At 47.3% G+C, this 22,902-nt stretch overlaps 1 protein-coding gene across 4 annotated transcripts in view; it reads left to right on the forward strand.

The window, feature by feature from the left end:
* The window catches only part of CLMN (calmin), an 89,452-nt gene that overhangs the window by 50,883 nt on the left and 15,667 nt on the right, over positions 1-22,902 (forward strand). For 3 of the 4 annotated variants that reach the window (XM_075614439.1, XM_075614440.1, XM_075614441.1), the window contains exons 2-5: positions 6,814-6,875; positions 14,870-14,965; positions 19,048-19,131; positions 21,808-21,900. In XM_075614439.1, coding sequence (XP_075470554.1) covers positions 6,814-6,875; positions 14,870-14,965; positions 19,048-19,131; positions 21,808-21,900 — 335 coding nt within the window. The remainder of the gene's footprint in view (positions 1-6,813; positions 6,876-14,869; positions 14,966-19,047; positions 19,132-21,807; positions 21,901-22,902) is intronic. The other variant, XM_075614442.1, reaches the window with a different exon arrangement.

A 22,902-nucleotide genomic window follows, 5' to 3' on the forward strand; every position in this document is an offset into this window, starting at 1 on the left:
GGCTTCTCATACATCTCATCCCTTCTTTCCTCTAACCCAAAGAACCACAAAGAGTGCTGCTCTGTATTATTGATATACCCAGTCCTTATATTCTTTGCTGCTATTCCTTGCAAGATTTTAGTGCCTATTTACAAAACTAATTTTAGGCAGTAATGCAATGACCGTGATTGTGTATTTATTTATAAAATAATAATATATATCTCAGTGTCGGGGTTTGTTATATCCAGTATGGCTTTAAACTGTGCTACATGCAGAGTTGCCAGTACCGCAATAACTTGTTGTTTTGGGGGAATAGATTAAATTAAGGTCCATTTAAATGAGGCCGTGCTGAAAACCAAAAAGCTGTTTAATGGATTTGTCTTCATTAAATTTGCATCAAAGGCAAAGCCACTTTAGAGGAATTCTAAATGAGATTGCTACCGAGGATAAGTGAGAGCCGCACTTCCTGTAGTATAGGATGGGCGCATGCGTACAGAGATAAGTGAGAGCCGCGCTGCCTGTAGTATAGGATGGGCGCATGCGTACAGAGATAAGTGAGAGCCGCGCTGCCTGTAGTATAGGATGGGCGCATGCGTACAGAGATAAGTGAGAGTCGCCGCTGCCTGTAGTATAGGATGGGCGCATGCGTACAGAGATAAGTGAGAGCCGCGCTGCCTGTAGTATAGTATGGGCGCATGCGTACAGAGGATAAGTGAGAGCCGCGCTTCCTGTAGTATAGGATGGGCGCATGCGTACAGAGATAAGTGAGAGTCGCCGCTGCCTGTAGTATAGGATGGGCGCATGCGTACAGAGATAAGTGAGAGCCGCACTTCCTGTAGTATAGGATGGGCGCATGCGTACAGAGATAAGTGAGAGCCGCGCTGCCTGTAGTATAGTATGGGCGCATGCGTACAGAGGATAAGTGAGAGCCGCGCTGCCTGTAGTATAGGATGGGCGCATGCGTACAGAGATAAGTGAGAGTCGCCGCTGCCTGTAGTATAGGATGGGCGCATGCGTACAGAGATAAGTGAGAGCCGCACTTCCTGTAGTATAGGATGGGCGCATGCGTACAGAGATAAGTGAGAGCCGCGCTGCCTGTAGTATAGGATGGGCGCATGCGTACAGAGATAAGTGAGAGCCGCGCTGCTTGTAGTATAGGATGGGCGCATGCGAACAGAGGATAAGTGAGAGCCGCGCTTCCTGTAGTATAGGATGGGCGCATGCGTACAGAGATAAGTGAGCGTCGCCGCTGCCTGTAGTATAGGATGGGCGCATGCGTACAGAGATAAGTGAGCGCCGCCGCTGCCTGTAGTATAGGATGGGCGCATGCGTACAGAGATAAGTGAGCGTCGCCGCTGCCTGTAGTATAGGATGGGCGCATGCGTACAGAGATAAGTGAGCGCCGCCGCTGCCTGTAGTATAGGATGGGCGCATGCGTACAGAGATAAGTGAGCGCCGCCGCTGCCTGTAGTATAGGATGGGCGCATGCGTACAGAGATAAGATAGAGAAAAGAAACAAACTTCGAAGGCAAATATATATGCATGCGAGGTCAAATACTAACGTCACCTACAGAATGTGACCCCGTCGCTGGCCGCGAATGGGTTAAAAATAAAATGGTAATAATATGGAATCCGTGTATGGCTTTGAGCGACGCTGTTTTTCCCCGCTGGGCTGCCAAGCAGATTTCTTTTGAGATTAATAACTTGGGAACAGAGACCCAACTCGTGAGAATCTCAATATGAAATCTCCACGGGTATGTGTGTTTATAGAGATGTAACATTCGTAATCCCGTCACTTGCAGAGCAATGCATTGTGGGTCAGTCTAGCAGTGAGGCAGGGGAGCGAATTATATGCAATTTGCCCTTAATCCCTAGTGTGCTGTACCGAACCCAAACAGAGGGAACCCAAAGGCAAATATAAATAAGCAGCCCAAACAGAACCTGATTCATTAGAGTGCACACCGATTCCTTTGTTCTCTGACACACACTGGAAATAAATCCTGTTCACAAAATGTTATAAAATAAAATCTATTTTTGTATATATATTTGTCTATATTGTACGCTGTCGGGAGCAGGGTCCTCATTACCTTCTATACCTGTTTGTGCATGTCTGTCTGCATTTGTATATGAGGCTGAGATTACAGTATGCGCTCATCACAGGCGCCTCTCGCCCGAGCACTCATCCCATCACGGATGCCTCTCGCCCGAGCGCTTATCCAATCACAGGCGTCTCTCCCCCGAGCGCTTATCCCATCACAGACGCCTCTCGCCTGAGCGTTCATCCCATCACAGGCGCCTCTCATCTGAGCGTTCATCCCATCACAGGCGTCTCTCGCCTGAGCGTTCATCCCATCACAGGCGCCTCTCGCCTGAGCGCTCATCCCATCACAGGCGTCTCTCGCCCGAGCGCTCATCCCATCACAGGCGCCTCTCGCCTGAGCGCTCATCCCATCACAGGCGCCTCTCGCCCAAGCGCTCATCCCATCACAGGCGTCTCTCGCCCGAGCGCTCATCCCATCACAGGCGTCTCTCGTCTGAGCGCTCATCCCATCACAGGCGCCTCTCGCCTGAGCGCTCATCCCATCACAGGCGCCTCTCGCCTGAGCGCTCATCCCATCACAGGCGCCTCTCGCCTGAGCGCTCATCCCATCACAGACGCCTCTCGCCCAAGCGCTCATCCCATCACAGGCGCCTCTCGCCCGAGCGATGTGGGAATTCAGCTGGACGCGATTGGGGAGACGTGGCGGGCGCGTTACGAGGCTGGTTCGCTGTGATTGGCTGAACCGCTCACGTGATGCAGCCGTCACTTGAAAATACATTTTTTGCCTTTTCAAAATGCTATCGCGCTCCGTTGTGTGCGTGTGCGCACTAGGGGCGGCCTCATAGGGATTCTGCCATTTTTTCTTGTAGCGAACGCCATGACACGGACTATAATCTCAGCCTAATTTATGTTTCAGGCCAATCTATGTAATGTCTATGGCAGTATAGGGAATGTGGGTTAGCTGTGTGTAAATGGTGGTCCTGTCTTTTACATAAATACCTTAGGTCTGTATTTATGCCTGTGTTAGCAATCCCCCCCCATCCTGCTTAGATACTTGTTATTGTGTGGTGATGAAATTAACATAATTTGCATTTGCAGGGCTGACATGTTATGTGCCTGTTCCTATCATTTCTATGGAGGGAGTTTCTGTAATCCCTTGAGCTAAACTGTTCCATAGAAAAGATATGATCTGGACAAAGGTAGGGGACTAGTTGATAGAATCAGTTACCAGGTCTGAGCCCCAGGCACTGTTTCTCTTGGCAGGCTGCCCTTGCTCAAAGTTAAAGGATAGCCACCAAGGGCTATATAAGGGACAATGCTGATCAGAGCACTAGTCCATCTGAGAGACACTCTGGGAAGGAGTGTGGAGTTTGACTGTGACCAGCTGGAGATACATGTCAGAGTGGCTGCTATGTGTTCAGCACTCTGATATCCTGAAGCAGAGAAGCGGACAGGGTAAACCCATTTGATGCAGGTCCCTGCATCTTGTGAGACTAGAGACTCCCCCTCACCCCCAGGTCCCCAGTGTAATAAGTGTATGTTATATTGTGTATTGCTGTATTTTCTGGTTTACCCAGAATAAACTCCGTTTGTTAAATGACTTTGTCCTGTACTTAGTGATAGTGAACCCAGAAGGTTTCGGTGTTAAAAGTACTGGTCTCCTGTGACATTTCATTCAAGTTTAAATATCCTAATTGGCTTCCTATTGGATTGCCATAGAAATCCCCAGGACAAACCAGTCCGTATACTGGTAACTTCATGTGTAAGTATCTTGGCCCCGGAGCTGAAAATAACTCGCAGGGGCTCGCCGATTCTCATCCTGTAAATGAAAACAAAGAGATTAATGAAAAAGGAGGTTTTAGTAATCTGTAAAAATACAGGCCGAGAAACAGCTTGAAGTGAGGACAGCTGGGTTATTAGATTGTGCGTCTAAGAGCAAATACACCTTTAGGAACCCTTTAGCTTCAAGTCCTTATACAATTTATAGTGCCCAACGGAGTCAGTATAAACACATTAAGAAACATAATACATTGTATAAGAACCTGGAAACTACGCAGCTAACTTCCCCCCACTCAGTACAGTAGGATACGCGGTTATTACGGCTCCATTAGTGCTGGCAACGTCACTTCACCGAGGTGAAGACATAATGGCTCAGTAAAAGGTTTGGCTTGTTTGTGAACCTGTTTTAAAGTAACGTTAAAAGGCTGCACTGCATTCATCACCTCAAGTGACAGGCGTGAGCACTCACTCTGAGTGCCATTCATCACTGCAAGTGACAGGCGTGAGCGCTCACTCAGAGCGCCATTCATCACCTCAAGTGACATGCGTGAGCGCTCACTCAGAGCGCCATTCATCACCTCAAGTGACAGGCGTGAGCAATCACTCAGAGCGCCATTCATCACCTCAAGTGACATGCGTGAGCGCTCACTCAGAGCGCCATTCATCACCTCAAGTGACATGCGTGAGCGCTCACTCAGAGCGCCATTCATCACCTCAAGTGACATGCGTGAGCGCTCACTCAGAGCACCATTCATCACTGCAAGTGACAGGCGTGAGCGCTCACTCAGAGCGCCATTCATCACCTCAAGTGACATGCGTGAGCGCTCACTCAGAGCGCCATTCATCACCTCAAGTGACAGGCGTGAGCAATCACTCAGAGCGCCATTCATCACCTCAAGTGACATGCGTGAGCGCTCACTCAGAGCGCCATTCATCACCTCAAGTGACATGCGTGAGCGCTCACTCAGAGCGCCATTCATCACTTCAAGTGACAGGCGTGAGCGCTCACTCAGAGCGCCATTCATCACTTCAAGTGACAGGCGTGAGCGCTCACTCAGAGCGCCAATTGTCACTTCAAGTGACAGATGTGAGCGCTCACTCAGAGCACCATTCATCAGTTCAAGTGACAGGCATGAGCAATCACTCAGAGCGCCATTCATCACCTCAAGTGACATGCGTGAGCGCTCACTCAGAGCGCCATTCATCACCTCAAGTGACATGCGTGAGCGCTCACTCAGAGCGCCATTCATCACTTCAAGTGACAGGCGTGAGCGCTCACTCAGAGCGCCATTCATCACTTCAAGTGACAGGCGTGAGCGCTCACTCAGAGCGCCAATTGTCACTTCAAGTGACAGATGTGAGCGCTCACTCAGAGCACCATTCATCAGTTCAAGTGACAGGCATGAGCGCTCACTCAGAGCGCCATTCATCACCGCAAGTGACGGGCGTGAGCGCTCACTCGGAGCGCCATTCATCACCGCAAGTGACAGATGTGAGCGCTCACTCGGAGCGCGTCATTCTGCCATGTGCCAGATACAAGCTTATCTTGCTGCAGATTGTTTCCTCTCTTTGTGATGCGTGCGCGTCTTTGTGATGCGTGCGCGTCTCTGTGATGCGTGCGCGTCTCTTTTTCAGAGTAAGATTAAATAACAAACGGAACCAGGTGTATCATTTCATTTCAAATGTAACATTTTTGAGGTACTCCATGAGGCCGCGGGCACGGTGCCTCGGGCCGCGCTGAGCCGCGCTCCTGCTCAGCCTCGCCTGCTCAAGCTGGTGCTTTTTTGCGTCCTGGCAGGGGAGGCAGTGAGCGCGCTTTGGGGGCGGGGTGGAGGTGGGGCGTGGCTGGAGGCGGGGCTAGTCCCTCGTTCCCATTGGATGTTTGCGGTCACGTGACCAGCCCTCCGCTCCAGAAAGCATGAAAACGTAATTTAATATGTCAGGTTGCAATTCAGCACGCCTTTGCACGCCCTCGCACGCCCCCGCAAGCCTTTGCACGCCCCCGCACAAGCCCGCTGAAGCCGCACACATACAAGATGCAGGAAGTAAGTGTCCTGGCTCAGCGCGGCTCAGCACGCTATTTTTTTACTATGCCTGCGGCCTTAGGCTATACCAGCGGTGCGCAAATCTGGGGGTGCGCCCCCTAGTGGGGGCGGGAGAATTTCTAGGGGGGCGCGGCGGTTACAGAGGTCACGCGCTGTTCCCCACAGCATTTAAATTAAATGCTGGGGGAGGCGTGAGGCCTCTGCAACTCACCTGCTCTCTCCTGGGTCTTCGGCGGCGCATCGGCATGGCAACGAGCGTCAAATGACGCAGCGGGGTTTAGTCACGTGACCCGCAACATCATTTGACGCCGAGTCATTGGAGAGGGGGGCGCGAACGCTGTGGCTCCCGGGCAGGGGGGGCGCAGCTCAAGAAGTTTGCGCACTCCGGGGCTATACAATACATGCAGAGGGTTAAACTGCGCTCTACCCTCTGAATCTGGAGATCTGCGAATGTCTCCTAAAGGGGTTTGCTACATTTTCATGAGTTTTCCTTAAATTTAGTAATTTTCACAAAACTTTGCATTGATTGAAAATTGTCAAAACGTTGCCAGAGCTTTGCGTACAGGGCTGGATTAGAAAGCGCAATTATGCTCTCTATCGCCCACTCGCCCTCTATCGCCCACTCGCTCTCTATCGCCCACTTGCTCTCTATCGCCCACTCGCCCTCTATCGCCCACTCGCCCTCTATCGCTCACTCGCTCTCTATCGCCCACTCGCTCTCTATCGCCCACTCGCCCTCTATCGCCCTCTCGCTCTCTATCGCCCACTCGCCCTCTAGCTCTCTATCGCCCACTCACTTTCTATCGTCCACTCGCCCTCTATCGCCCACTCGCCCTCTATCGCCCACTCGCTCTCTATCGCCCACTCGCTCGCTCTAGTTGTATAATTGGCTTGATAATGTTGCATATTATGTGCCTTCTGTTTGATACCTGGATGTGTGTTAATTTGATGACCTGTTTTTATCTCCAGTTGAGAGGGAGAATGTGCAGAAGAGAACCTTCACCCGATGGATTAATCTACATTTAGAGAAGGTACGTCCAGCTTTTGACTTATTGTGCGTATGGTACATTAGCTCCACAATCCAGAAGTCATTTTCCACACGTGCTTTTAAGCGGAGCAGGTTGCTATGAATGATGATACATTCTCGTGTGTTAAATTACTCAAAGCAGTAAATAAAAATAAAAAACATGTTTTCCTTCTCATCTAAACCTGTGAAAATATTTCTTCTTTTAAGACTCATATGATGAATGTTTTGTATCTTTATTGGAAAGTTGTTGCCATAGTTATTTTTATAGCATTGCAGATCAGGGAAGTGGGGACAGCATGGTATATATATGTGACAAGTTCAAAAGCTTTCAGCTGCCTCTTCTAAGCCAAAAACATCTCTTTCCTTCCGTTGTATCTGAATTCGAGGCACTTTCTCGATGGTGTTTAAGCCTTGGTGAATTGATCATGGGGCCACGGATAACTGTGGATGACGGCTGTCAAGGATTTTATGAAGAATTGGCTTCTGAAAAAGCTATTTAGTGCTCTAACAATAATTAGATCATGTAGAAACGTTCTGGTCTGTGTTTATTTTCTCATACCAGCCCCATGAAGTCTTTTAGGAACATTACAGGCACAAGGGCTGTTTTGTCTGTCTGGCCATGGGGGGTTTTTTCCTCCTTTTTTTTTTTTGCTTCTATAACGCAAAAATCTCCTTTACCAAAGTATTTCATGGTAATGCTCATACGCTCTGTGTCGCTGTCAAGTGAAATCATTTATTGGGTTGGTTGTTGGTAGTGTTCTTCACACTGGGGAACGCCGCGAGCCACAAACATTCCTTTGGCGGCTATGATAAATTGTAATCTAAAAAGTCTGAGCAACATTCTAACATGTAGTGGGACAAACCCTTTGGTACAGAAGGAGTTAATGCAGACGGCCATGTTCAGGGAGGAGATGAACATGCTGCAAAGTATAATTCTAACGAGTATCTCACAGTCCTAGTTCAATTGAAGTCCTTCCAACTGTTTAGGATCCGTGAAACCCTTTCCGTATGCACTCGGTGGAACTCAATGTTTACAGCTGTTAAAAGGCTTAACATGAAAAATATAACAAAAATACCCAGTGGTTTCAAAAGGCAATAGCTGTATTATTTTCAAACCATGGCAAGTTTCCACAGTACTCTGCACTACTGTATAACAAGCGGAGTAAACGGCACGGGGATTTTCTCACAGAAGCGTTTTTTCTACAATTGTTCGAGGGGAACCAAGTAAAAGTTATTAACGTGATGGGAAACGATAAGGCTTCTGAGACCGTTCTTTCATTAGAAACAGACACAAAATAAGTTACGGTGACTAAAATAAGTGGTAAAAACCTGTAACGTTAATACAAATCTCACGTGTGAGCACATTCACGTCTCCGACTGGTCTGCAACCCTGCGCTTCCCCATTATCTCTTAGCTTACAATGCTTCCACTGCAGCCAGGGATTCTGGGTAATGACAAGCAAATGAGCACACAGTGAGTCATTCTTTACTTCTTATCCATTTTAACATGGGACCCCTATAAGCTTTTCCCTGCCGTATTACACAGCTTGTCACCACAGCCATGTTAAAATGTATACGAAGCCAAAAGGTGACACTGAGTGCTGATTCGCATGTCATTACCCAGAATCCTTTGCTGCAGTGGAAGTGCTGTGTGCTAAGAGGTAATGGGGAAGCGCAGGGTTATAGACCTGTGTGAATGTGCTCACAAGTGGTATGCGTGTTTGCTTAGATTAGAAATCACTTTAGCCCTTTCCCTGCTTTGCAACTTGCTGGCCTCTCACGCAATGAAGCGCTCAGTGAGTTGGAAGTCTGCGTTTTCATGCGCACAATGGATTTACCTTGCAGCTGTGAATCCTCAGATGGGGAGTATTCCAAACACGATCAAATGAGACATCCTAGGCCTTCAGATCACCAGAATAAATGAGAGTGCGGCTTCTGCAGACAGGCTTCGGTTCTCCATGTGCCTCTGGCCTATATGATTCCCCGCAGACCTACGTGTCCGTCACCGTTCCTTATTCAGACTGCAAGGCCAGGGGCATTTATAGGTTATTTGGATTACTGCCACAGGACATTATAGAATTCATGGCACTACCCAATCAGACAATGATTGATGAAGGAGGATTTTGGTATTTGTAGCGTGGAACATATGCAGTGCTGTAGTATAGGAACATATGCAGTGCCTGTAGTATGGGAACATATGCAGTGCCTGTAGTATAGGAACATATGCATTGCCTGTAGTATGGGAAGATATGCATTGCCTGTAGTATGGGAACATATGCAGTGCCTGTAGTATGGGAATATATGCAGTGCCTGTAGTATGGGAATATATGCAGTGCCTGTAGTATGGGAACATATGCAGTGCCTGTAGTATGGGAATATATGCATTGCCTGTAGTATGAGAACATATGCAGTGCCTGTAGTATGGGAATATATGCATTGCCTGTAGTATGGGAACATATGCAGTGCCTGTAGTATGGGAATATATGCAGTGCCTGTAGTATGGGAACATATACAGTGCCTGTAGTATGGGAATATATGCATTGCCTGTAGTATGGGAACATATGCAGTGCCTGTAGTATGGGAATATATGCAGTGCCTGTAGTATGGGAACATATGCATTGCCTGTAGTATGGGAACATATGCAGTGCCTGTAGTATGGGAACATATGCATTGCCTCTAGTATGGGAACATATGCAGTGCCTGTAGTGTGGGAACATATGCATTGCCTGTAGTATGGGAACATATGCATTGCCTGTAGTGTGGGAACATATGCATTGCCTGTAGTGTGGGAACATATGCATTGCCTGTAGTATGGGAACATATGCATTGCCTGTATTATGGGAACATATGCATTGCCTGTAGTATGGGAACATTTGCATTGCCTGTATTATGGGAACATATACAGTGCCTGTAGTATGGGAACATATGCATTGCCTGTAGTATGGGAACATATGCAGTGCCTTTAGTATGGGAACATATGCATTGCCTCTAGTATGGGAACATATGCAGTGCCTGTAGTGTGGGAACATATGCATTGCCTGTAGTATGGGAACATATGCATTGCCTGTAGTATGGGAACATTTGCATTGCCTGTATTATGGGAACATATACAGTGCCTGTAGTATGGGAACATGTGCATTGCCTGTAGTATGAGAACATATGCATTGCCTGTAGTATGAGAACATATGCAGTGCCTGTAGTATGGGAACATATGCAGTGCCTGTAGTATGGGAACATATGCATTGCCTGTAGTATGGGAACATATGCAGTGCCTGTAGTATGGGAACATATGCAGTGCCTGTAGTATAGGAACATATGCATTGCCTGTAGTATGGGAAGATATGCATTGCCTGTAGTATGGGAACATATGCAGTGCCTGTAGTATGGGAATATATGCAGTGCCTGTAGTATGGGAATATATGCAGTGCCTGTAGTATGGGAACATATGCAGTGCCTGTAGTATGGGAATATATGCATTGCCTGTAGTATGAGAACATATGCAGTGCCTGTAGTATGGGAATATATGCATTGCCTGTAGTATGGGAACATATGCAGTGCCTGTAGTATGGGAATATATGCAGTGCCTGTAGTATGGGAACATATACAGTGCCTGTAGTATGGGAATATATGCATTGCCTGTAGTATGGGAACATATGCAGTGCCTGTAGTATGGGAATATATGCAGTGCCTGTAGTATGGGAACATATGCATTGCCTGTAGTATGGGAACATATGCAGTGCCTGTAGTATGGGAACATATGCATTGCCTCTAGTATGGGAACATATGCAGTGCCTGTAGTGTGGGAACATATGCATTGCCTGTAGTATGGGAACATATGCATTGCCTGTAGTGTGGGAACATATGCATTGCCTGTAGTGTGGGAACATATGCATTGCCTGTAGTATGGGAACATATGCATTGCCTGTATTATGGGAACATATGCATTGCCTGTAGTATGGGAACATTTGCATTGCCTGTATTATGGGAACATATACAGTGCCTGTAGTATGGGAACATATGCATTGCCTGTAGTATGGGAACATATGCAGTGCCTTTAGTATGGGAACATATGCATTGCCTCTAGTATGGGAACATATGCAGTGCCTGTAGTGTGGGAACATATGCATTGCCTGTAGTATGGGAACATATGCATTGCCTGTAGTATGGGAACATTTGCATTGCCTGTATTATGGGAACATATACAGTGCCTGTAGTATGGGAACATGTGCATTGCCTGTAGTATGAGAACATATGCATTGCCTGTAGTATGAGAACATATGCAGTGCCTGTAGTATGGGAACATATGCAGTGCCTGTAGTATGGGAACATATGCATTGCCTGTAGTATGGGAACATATGCAGTGCCTGTAGTATGGGAACATATGCAGTGCCTGTAGTATGGGAACATATGCATTGTCTGTAGTATGGGAACATATGCAGTGCCTGTAGTATGGGAACATATGCAGTGCCTGTAGTATGGGAACATATGCAGTGCCTGTAGTATGGGAACATATGCATTGTAGTATGGGAACATATGCATTGCCTGTAGTATGGGAACATATGCATTGCCTGTAGTATTGGGACATATGCATTGCCTGTAGTATGGGAAGATATGCATTGCCTGTAGTATGGGAACATATGCATTGCCTGTAGTATGGGAACATATGCTGTGCCTGTAGTATGGGAACATATGCAGCGCCTGTAGTATGGGAACATATGCAGCGCCTGTAGTATGGGAACATATGCATTGCCTGTAGTATGGGAACATATGCAGCGCCTGTAGTATGGGAACATATGCAGTGCCTGTAGTATGGGAACATATGCATTGCCTGTAGTATGGGAAGATATGCATTGCCTGTAGTATGGGAACATGTGCATTGCCTGTAGTATGGGAACATATGCTGTGCCTTTAGTATGGGAACATATGCAGTGCCTGTAGTATGGGAACATATGCAGCGCCTGTAGTATGGGAACATATGCAGTGCCTGTAGTATGGGAACATATGCTGTGCCTGTAGTATGGGAACATATGCAGTGCCTGTAGTATGGGAACATATGCTGTGCCTGTAGTATGGGAACATATGCATTGCCTGTAGTATGGGAACATATGCTGTGCCTGTAGTATGGGAACATATGCATTGCCTGTAGTATGGGAAGATATGCAGTGCCTGTAGTATGGGAACATATGCATTGCCTGTAGTATGGGAACATATGCTGTGCCTTTAGTATGGGAACATATGCAGTGCCTGTAGTATGGGAACATATGCAGTGCCTGTAGTATGGGAAGATATGCAGTGCCTGTAGTATGGGAACATGTGCATTGCCTGTAGTATGGGAACATCTGCTGTGCCTTTAGTATGGGAACATATGCAGTGCCTGTAGTATGGGAACATATGCAGCGCCTGTAGTATGGGAACATATGCAGTGCCTGTAGTATGGGAACATATGCTGTGCCTGTAGTATGGGAACATATGCAGTGCCTGTAGTATGGGAACATATGCTGTGCCTGTAGTATGGGAACATATGCATTGCCTGTAGTATGGGAACATATGCTGTGCCTGTAGTATGGGAACATATGCATTGCCTGTAGTATGGGAAGATATGCAGTGCCTGTAGTATGGGAACATATGCATTGCCTGTAGTATGGGAACATATGCTGTGCCTTTAGTATGGGAACATATGCAGTGCCTGTAGTATGGGAACATATGCAGCGCCTGTAGTATAGGAAGATATGCAGTGCCTGTAGTATGGGAACATGTGCAGTGCCTGTAGTATGGGAACATGTGCTGTGCCTTTAGTATGGGAACATATGCAGTGCCTGTAGTATGGGAACATATGCATTGCCTGTAGTATGGGAACATATGCAGTGCCTGTAGTATGGGAACATATGCAGTGCCTGTAGTATGGGAACATATGCAGTGCCTGTAGTATGGGAACATATGCAGTGCCTGTAGTATGGGAACATATGCAGTGCCTGTAGTATGGGAACATATGCTGTGCCTTTAGTATGGGAACATATGCAGTGCCTGTAGTATGGGAACATATGCATTGCCTGTAGTATGGGAACATATGCAGTGCCTGTAGTATGGGAACATATGCATTGCCTGTAGTATGGGAACATATGCAGTGCCTGTAGTATGGGAACATATGCATTGCCTGTAGTATGGGAACATATGCAGTGCCTGTAGTATGGGAACATATGCAGTGCCTGTAGTATGGGAACATATGCTGTGCCTGTAGTATGGGAACATATGCAGTGCCTGTAGTATGGGAACATATGCATTGCCTGTAGTATGGGAACATATGCAGTGCCTGTAGTATGGGAACATATGCTGTGCCTGTAGTATGGGAACATATGCAGTGCCTGTAGTATGGGAACATATGCTGTGCCTGTAGTATGGGAACATATGCAGTGCCTGTAGTATGGGAACATATGCTGTGCCTGTAGTATGGGAACATATGCATTGCCTGTAGTATGGGAACATATGCAGTGCCTGTAGTATGGGAACATATGCTGTGCCTGTAGTATGGGAACATATGCAGTGCCTGTAGTATGGGAACATATGCTGTGCCTGTAGTATGGGAACATATGCTGTGCCTGTAGTATGGGAGCATATGCTGTGCCTGTTGTATGGGAACATATGCATTGCCTGTAGTATGGGAACATATGCTGTGCCTGTAGTATGGGAACATATGCAGTGCCTGTAGTATGGGAACATATGCTGTGCCTGTAGTATGGGAACATATGCAGTGCCTGTAGTATGGGAACATATGCTGTGCCTGTTGTATGGGAACATATGCATTGCCTGTAGTATGGGAACATATGCTGTGCCTGTAGTATGGGAACATATGCAGTGCCTGTAGTATGGGAACATATGCTGTGCCTGTAGTATGGGAACATATGCATTGCCTGTAGTATGGGAACATTCTGACATTCCTAGTAACGTGGAGTTATATGTTATCTTTATTTACATCATACGACACAGAAGCCATTAAACAGAAGTGGGCTCTGTATCTGACAGAGACAGCATGCAATTTATAGCAAGTTTCGCTTACTTGCTTCAGAAAACTATTTATTTAACAAAGTACATTTGTTTTGCCAACTGTATATGGTTGTGGTCAGATATTGCATTATGCACAAACTGTACATTTAATCCGCTTTGTTAGCATGTGTTTTCGTATTACGCTGAGCGGTCTCTTTACCAGAGGAGCCAGTACTGGCCCTAGCGCACTCCAGCCTAAATTTGTAGTGCCCCAAAATTAGTAATGCTAATAAAAGTGCAATCCATGAGGCTCTATTCTGAACAACACACAATTTGGTGATGTAGAACTTTTTTTAACATTTTTTTTTTAATACGAAGTACCATGATTCTTTCCTCTGTATTATAATCTGTTGCATAAGAAACATCTACTTACCCTTTGTAGAATGTATCCAAGAGTGACACAAAATGGTTTCCTTTCTCAGAAACCCCTAGTTTCATTGTGTATGCATTGTGTATTCATTGTGTATTCATTGTGTATTCATTGTGTATTCATTGTGTATTATGGGACTTGTACAGAATTATAGAGATGGAAGTAAAACTTAAGTGCTGAAGATTTTCTTGTGATTTTTCTTTTGGGTTAAAAAAGGGTGAAATATATGATCAGCGCGGAGCGCGGCGTTGAAGCTGTACACACATTTTGTGTCGCTCCTTGATGCTATTTGTCTCGATCTATTCAAACTTTTTTTCTCTGTAGCTTTGTTCCACTTTTTATTCCTTAAACACCAGGCCCACAAACCCGAGAGATGGATTCACAGGGCAACTGGGGGTTGCCAGAGAGAGCACGGAGCCCAAACTAAAGTATCAATCGTCACTTCCTTTCCAATCATTTCTGAGAAAGATACAAATGATATTCTTTAAGTGCAGCCTTACAGTATTGTATGAAGCAGGGAGTGACGGTGTGTTTCTTTGCTCTGTAACCTTGTGACAATGTTAAATCCCTGACCATTTCTTTTTACAGTGTAACCCTTCTCTTGAAGTCAAAGATTTGTTTGTTGATATCCAAGATGGGAAAATCCTGATGGCTTTACTAGAAGTTCTGACCGGACAGAGCCTGGTAAATGGTTTTTTTCTCTTGGTGTAGAGTGTGGAATCAAATGTTACCTTTAAAATGTCCCAGAAATGTTGAGGGTTCATTACTTAGGTCAAAAATATATAAATAAATCACTTCAGAAAATGAACGTGTTGGAATTTCAGGTAAAATTTCAGTCACAATCGAAGTCTTCAACATCAAGAACATATAGATCATATAGAACACATAGATCATATAGAACACATAGATCATATAGAACACATAGATCATGTAGAACACATAGATCATATAGAACACATAGATCATATAGAACATATAAATCATATAGAACATATACAACATATAGAGTAGAACTCTGGAAAGCTTGTCTTATTACAGTATATCAATTATTAGTGCAAATTTAAAAAAAAAAAAGGTATTTCCAAATAGTGAAATACTCGTACTGTATGGAACAGAAACCCCAAAACTATTTCTAACTATGTTTATTATTCTGTATTTTAATCCCTTTACTGCCAAATGAACCTTCATTGCAGAGCGATGAGATGCAGGTCACTCCAGGTGCCAAATAGTTAATTTAAGGCATCCATATTCCCAGCAAAGTCGTGTACGTGGGTCGAAGAAATACAAAGTAACAATACAGCATGGCGCTATAATGTCAGCTACTAAAGGAGGGGCCGGGGGACATTATTTCAGCCAACTTAAAAGTAGGCGAGCAATGTAACAAAGTAATGGGGCAATCCAGCAGGGGTTAGGGTGTATAGGGAGAGGTATTAGCAGCGGGTGTTAGGGTGTATAGGGAGAGGTATTAGCAGCGGGTGTTAGGGTGTATAGGGAGAGGTATTAGCAGCAGGGTGTGAGGGTGTATAGGGAGAGGTATTATCAGCGGGGTGTTACGGTGTATAGGGAGAGGTATTAGCAGTGGGGTGTTAGGGTGTATAGGGAGAGTTATTAGCAGCGGGATGTTAGGGTGTATAGGGAGAGGTATTAGCAGCGGGATGTTAGGGTGTATAGGGAGAGGTATTAGCAGCGGGGTGTTAGGGTGTATAGGGAGAGGTATTAGCAGTGGGGTGTTAGGGTGTATAGGGAGAGTTATTAGCAGCGGGATGTTAGGGTGTATAGGGAGAGGTATTAGCAGCGGGATGTTACGGTGTATAGGGAGAGGTATTAGCAGCGGGGTGTTAGGGTGTATAGGGAGAGGTATTAGCAGCGGATGTTAGGGTGTATAGGGAGAGGTATTAGCAGCGGATGTTAGGGTGTATAGGGAGAGGTATTAGCAGCAGGGTGTGAGGGTGTATAGGGAGAGGTCTTATCAGCGGGGTGTTACGGTGTATAGGGAGAGGTATTAGCAGTGGGGTGTTAGGGTGTATAGGGAGAGTTATTAGCAGCGGGATGTTAGGGTGTATAGGGAGAGGTATTAGCAGCGGGATGTTAGGGTGTATAGGGAGAGGTATTAGCAGCGGGGTGTTAGGGTGTATAGGGAGAGGTATTAGCAGTGGGGTGTTAGGGTGTATAGGGAGAGTTATTAGCAGCGGGATGTTAGGGTGTATAGGGAGAGGTATTAGCAGCGGGATGTTACGGTGTATAGGGAGAGGTATTAGCAGCGGGATGTTAGGGTGTATAGGGAGAGGTATTAGCAGCGGGGTGTTAGGGTGTATAGGGAGAGGTATTAGCAGCGGGATGTTACGGTGTATAGGGAGAGGTATTAGCAGCGGGATGTTACGGTGTATAGGGAGAGGTATTAGCAGCAGGATGTTACGGTGTATAGGGAGAGTTATTAGCAGCAGGATGTTAGGGTGTATAGGGAGAGGTATTGGCAGCGGGATGTTAGGGTGTATAGGGAGAGGTATTAGCAGAGGGTGTTAGGGTGTATAGGGAGAGGGATTAGCAGCGGGATGTTAGGGTGTATAGGGAGACGTATTAGCAGCAGGATGTTACGGTGTATAGGGAGAGGTATTAGCAGCGGGATTTTAGGGTGTATAGGGAGAGGTATTAGCAGCGGGGTGTTAGGATGTATAGGGAGAGGTATTAGCAGCAGGGTGTTAGGGTGTATAGGGAGAGGGATTAGCAGCAGGATATTAGGGTGTATAGGGAGAGGTATTAGCAGCAGGATGTTAGGGTGTATAGGGAGAGGTATTAGCAGCAGGGTGTTAGGGTGTATAGGGAGAGGTATTAGCAGCAGGATGTTAGGGTGTATAGGGAGAGGTATTAGCAGCGGGATGTTAGGGTGTATAGGGAGAGGTATTAGCAGCAGGATGTTAGGGTGTATAGGGAGAGGTATTAGCAGCAGGATGTTAGGGTGTATAGGGAGAGGTATTAGCAGCAGGATGTTAGGGTGTATAGGGAGAGGTATTAGCAGCAGGATGTTAGGGTGTATAGGGAGAGGTATTAGGAGCAGGATATTAGGGTGTATAGGGAGAGGTATTAGCAGCAGGATGTTAGGGTGTATAGGGAGAGGTATTAGCAGCGGGATGTTGGGGTGTATAGGGAGAGGTATTAGCAGCGGGATATTAGGGTGTATATGGAGAGGTATTAGCAGTGGGATGTTGAGGTGTATAGGGAGAGGTATTAGCAGCAGGATGTTAGGGTGTATAGGGAGAGGTATTAGCAGCAGGGTGTTGGGGTGTATAGGGAGAGGTATTAGCAGCAGGGTGTTAGGGTGTATAGGGAGAGGTATTAGCAGTGGGATGTTAGGGTGTATAGGGGAGGTATTAGCAGTGGGATGTTAGGGTGTATAGGGGGAGGTATTAGCAGTGGGATGTTAGGGTGTATAGGGGGAGGTATTAGCAGTGGGATGTTAGGGTGTATAGGGGGAGGTATTAGCAGTGGGATGTAAGGGTGTATAGGGAGAGGTATTAGCAGCAGGGTGTTAGGGAGTATAGGGAGGGGTATTAGCAGCGGGATGTTAGGATGTATAGGGAGAGGTATTAGCAGCAGGATGTTAGGGTGTGTAGCGAGAGGTATTAGCAGCGGGGTGTTAGGGTGTTAGGGAGAGGTATTAGCAGCGGGATGTTAGGATGTATAGGTAGAGGTATTAGCAGCGGGATGTTAGGGTGTATAGGGAGAGGTATTAGCAGCAGGATGTTGGGGTGTATAGGGAGAGGTATTAGCAGCAGGATGTTGGGGTGTATAGGGAGAGGTATTAGCAGCAGGATGTTAGGATGTATAGGGAGAGGTATTAGCAGCAGGATGTTAGGATGTATAGGGAGAGGTATTAGCAGCGGGATGTTAGGATGTATAGGGAGAGGTATTAGCAGCGGGGTGTTAGGGTGTATAGGGAGAGGTATTAGCAGTGGGATGTTAGGGTGTATAGGGAGAAGTATTAGCAGCGGGATTTTAGGGTCTATAGAGAGAGGTATTAGCAGCGGGATGTTAGGGTGTATAGGGAGAGGTATTAGCAGTGGGATGTTAGGGTGTATAGGGAGAGGTAATAGCAGCAAGATGTTAGGGTGTATAGGGAGAGGTATTAGCAGTGGGATGTTAGGGTGTATAGGGAGAGGTATTAGCAGTGGGATGTTAGGGTGTATAGGGAGAGGTATTAGCAGCAAGATGTTAGGGTGTATAGGGAGAGGTATTAGCAGCGGGATGTTAGGGTGTATAGGGAGAGGTATTAGCAGCGGGATGTTAGGGTGTATAGGGAGAGGTATTAGCAGTGGGGTGTTAGGGTGTATAGGGAGAGGTATTAGCAGTGGGTGTTACGGTGTATAGGGAGAGGTATTAGCAGCAAGATGTTAGGGTGTATAGGGAGAGGTATTAGCAGCGGGATGTTAGGGTGTATAGGGAGAGGTATTAGCAGCGGGGTGTTGGGGTGTATAGGGAGAGGTATTAGCAGCGGGTGTTGGGGTGTATAGGGAGAGGTAATAGTAAAATATTTATTAACTTCGTACATACACACATACACACATACACACATACACACATACACACATACACACATACATATATACACACGGGGCACAATGTTACGGGGCCGCAATGTTAACCCTTCCTCAGGTGGCCGCCCGGATAATAAGATGTCGCTGTTTGTCTCTGTGCCGCCCTGATATTATTGTGGAAGTATAGGTGTGCCCGATAATCAGTAGCGTGTGTCACATCTCTCTCTGCTGCAGCTCCATGAGCACAAATCTTCATCACATCGCATATTTCGCTTGAACAACATAGCAAAAGCATTGAAGTTTTTGGAAGACAGCAATGTGAGTATCTCCCCACGAGCCATCCTGAGCGGGACGCACGTTTCTCCCCGCGCGCCATCCTGAGCGTGACGCACGTTTCTCCCCGCGCGCCATCCTGAGCGTGACGCACGTTTCTCCCCGCGCGCCATCCTGAGCGTGACGCACGTTTCTCCCCATGCGCCATCCTGAGCGTGACGCACGTTTCTCCCCGCGCGCCATCCTGAGCGGGACGCACGTTTCTCCCCGCGCGCCATCCTGAGCGGGACGCACGTTTCTCCCCATGCGCCATCCTGAGCGGGACGCACGTTTCTCCCCGCGCGCCATCCTGAGCGTGACGCACGTTTCTCCCCACGCGCCATCCTGAGCGGGACGCACGTTTCTCCCCACGCGCCATCCTGAGCGGGACGCACGTTTCTCCCCACGCGCCATCCTGAGCGGGACGCACGTTTCTCCCCGCGCGCCATCCTGAGCGTGACGCACGTTTCTCCCCACGAGCCATCCTGAGCGTGACGCACGTTTCTCCCCACGCGCCATCCTGAGCGTGACGCACGTTTCTCCCCACGCGCCATCCTGAGCGGGACGCACGTTTCTCCCCGCGCGCAATCCTGAGCGTGACGCACGTTTCTCCCCGCGCGCCATCCTGAGCGTGACGCACGTTTCTCCCCGCGCGCCATCCTGAGCGTGAAGCACGTTTCTCCCCACGCGCCATCCTGAGCGTGACGCACGTTTCTCCCCGCGCGCCATCCTGAGCGTGACGCACGTTTCTCCCCGCGCGCCATCCTGAGCGTGACGCACGTTTCTCCCCGCGCGCCATCCTGAGCGTGACGCACGTTTCTCCCCACGCGCCATCCTGAGCGTGACGCACGTTTCTCCCCGCGCGCCATCCTGAGCGGGACGCACGTTTCTCCCCGCGCGCAATCCTGAGCGTGACGCACGTTTCTCCCCGCGCGCCATCCTGAGCGTGACGCACGTTTCTCCCCGCGCGCCATCCTGAGCGTGACGCACGTTTCTCCCCGCGCGCCACCCTGAGCGGGACGCACGTTTCTCCCCGCGCGCAATCCTGAGCGTGATGCACGTTTCTCCCCGCGCGCCATCCTGAGCGTGACGCACGTTTCTCCCCGCGCGCCATCCTGAGCGTGACGCACGTTTCTCCCCGCGCGCCATCCTGAGCGGGACGCACGTTTCTCCCCGCGCGCCATCCTGAGCGTGACGCACGTTTCTCCCCGCGCGCCATCCTGAGCTTGACGCACGTTTCTCCCCACGCGCCATCCTGAGCGTGAAGCACGTTTCTCCCCGCGCGCCATCCTGAGCGTGAAGCACGTTTCTCCCCACGCGCCATCCTGAGCGTGAAGCACGTTTATCCCCACGCGCCATCCTGAGCGTGAAGCACGTTTATCCCCACGCGCCATCCTGAGCGTGACGCACGGTTCATTTACACTTCTCTATCCTTTTTGTGTCGGTGTGATTTTCTGTTTAACACAGTGCATCTTCGCTGTTGTCTTGGTTTGAGCATTGAATGTTTGTTGAAGACTGTGACCCTTCAAGCTGCTTCAGCAGAACTCGTAGCTGCTGCTTCAGCAGAACCAGTAGCTGCTGCTCCGTAGAACAAGGATAGCTTGTTTGGTGACTTGCTGCTTTCATGTACAGCGTAGCGGGAGTGGGTGCTGCTTTCATGTACAGCGTAGCGGGAGTGGGTGCTGCTTTCATGTTCAGCGTAGCGGGAGTGTGTGCTGCTTTCATGTACAGCGTAGCGGGAGTGGGTGCTGCTTTCATGTACAGCGTAGCGGGAGTGGGTGCTGCTTTCATGTACAGCGTAGCGGGAGTGGGTGCTGCTTCATTCTTTCATCCAATTGCTGAGGTTTAGCTGCCTCATTGAATCAGAAAGAGTTTTATGCCCAAACTGGCCAGGCCCGCGATTCCTGCCTGAGAAAAGCCCGCTTTGTGTCAGGCATTCTGTCTTTTCATTTTTCCTGTGCCAGTCTGCCCACCACAGACAGAAGAGCCTTTTGTTCTGGTTTTAAACAGGTAGCAACTTTAGTCTATGGTTCTGACGACTTCCAGCCGCTCAAATAGCAAAGGGTTATGTGCTTGTGTGTGTGTGTGTATCTATATATAATGTGTGTGTGTGTGTGTGTGTGTGTGTGTATATATATATAAAAATATATATATAATCCACAGAAGCAGCCGGCACTCCACTTGCAAGTAGAAAAATTGGGTGCAATAATAAACCATACGATACCGTTTGAAGCACAAGATCAGGAGACAGCACTCTGGTAAGTTTGATCACAAGTTTTTGTATTGAAAAAGACACATAAACCGACGTTTCGGTCCCCCAGTGGGACCTTTCTCAAGGTGGTGCTTGAGAAAGGTCCCACTGGGGGACCGAAACGTCGGTTTATGTGTCTTTTTCAATACAAAAACTTGTGATCAAACTTACCAGAGTGCTGTCTCCTGATCTCGTGCTTCAAACGGTATCGTATGGTTTATATATATATATATATATAATGTGTGTGTATATATATAATATGTGCGTTTGTGTGTTATGGTAAAAATATCATATAAATGAATGCATTTTATTTCTCTTTTTACATCTATCGGAATTCTATAGCAAAATGTATTTTTTGGACCCAAAGTCCCTTTGTATCTGATCTGAGGTTATTCCTCACAATGTTCTGGAAACTTGTTTTTTCCCTATAGGTAAAGCTGGTTAGCATTGATGCTGCAGAAATAGCTGATGGAAACCCCTCATTGGTTCTCGGTCTGATCTGGAACATAATCTTGTTCTTAAAGGTAAAACATTTTTCATGAGAATATTTAGGCACTTAATCTCCTGTATGTGACTGTCCGCTCAGCCTAATCGCTGTAGTAAAAAAGAGGTTACCAGATACCGGAATATTTAGACTCATCACAACTGGATATCACAACAAGGTCATTTTGATAATTTATCCAATTGTGGATACAACGTATGTCAGATACCACCGATATGATCTTTCCTTTATCAGACTTCCGGGTATGATGTCGTTGCAATATAAAAACAGTAAGGCTTTACAAATTGAATGGGACTCAGAGTGCCAAAACTTAGCACCATTTAGTAGCTTTTGACTTAAGTACATTTACAGTATCAGAGGTGGTTAATAAAACAAACATTAATTTACTCCCCCCCCCCCCCATAATATCATTGTGTAAAATGCAGGGAGATTAATACACACTGATTCATTCCTATTTTATATAGGAGATTGGGTAGGCATTTTATTTTCCCATCTGAAACCTAGAACATAACAGCAAATATCTGCTGCATGTTACAGAGAACCAGGTGAGGTCATTGTGTGTATATATAAAAGTATTGGGGTGATTGATCTGAGACCTGTCCTCATCTGATATTATTGTGCAAAGGGACCTGCACAGGACCGTCTCAATTGTGACCCAAGTCCCAGAGTAATATAGTATTATTCCCCATTCCTCAGTGCCTCTAGTCAGTCCATGTGACTAGGCAGAAGATACCGCCCCTCCCCACCTCCTCTCACCCCCTATCCCTCCCCACCTCCTCTCACCCCCTATCCCTTCCCACCTCCTGGACCAGCAGGTTAAGCTGCCGCTGTTCCCCTGATATAGGGCTACAGTGCGCATCACTCGTCAGTGACCGCTGCTAAATCCTGCAGGAGTCCTCCAATCAATAGCATTACCAGTCTCCTCGTTAGGACCCTACGCGTTTCGTCACTGCGCGTGACTTCATCAGGGGTAGCTTGTTCCCACATGTTAGCTGATATAATGCCCCAGTGCTGCGCAGCTGAT

The sequence above is a fragment of the Ascaphus truei genome, chromosome 9 (genome assembly GCF_040206685.1).
Source record: "Ascaphus truei isolate aAscTru1 chromosome 9, aAscTru1.hap1, whole genome shotgun sequence".
Classification (NCBI taxonomy): Eukaryota; Metazoa; Chordata; class Amphibia; order Anura; family Ascaphidae; genus Ascaphus; species Ascaphus truei.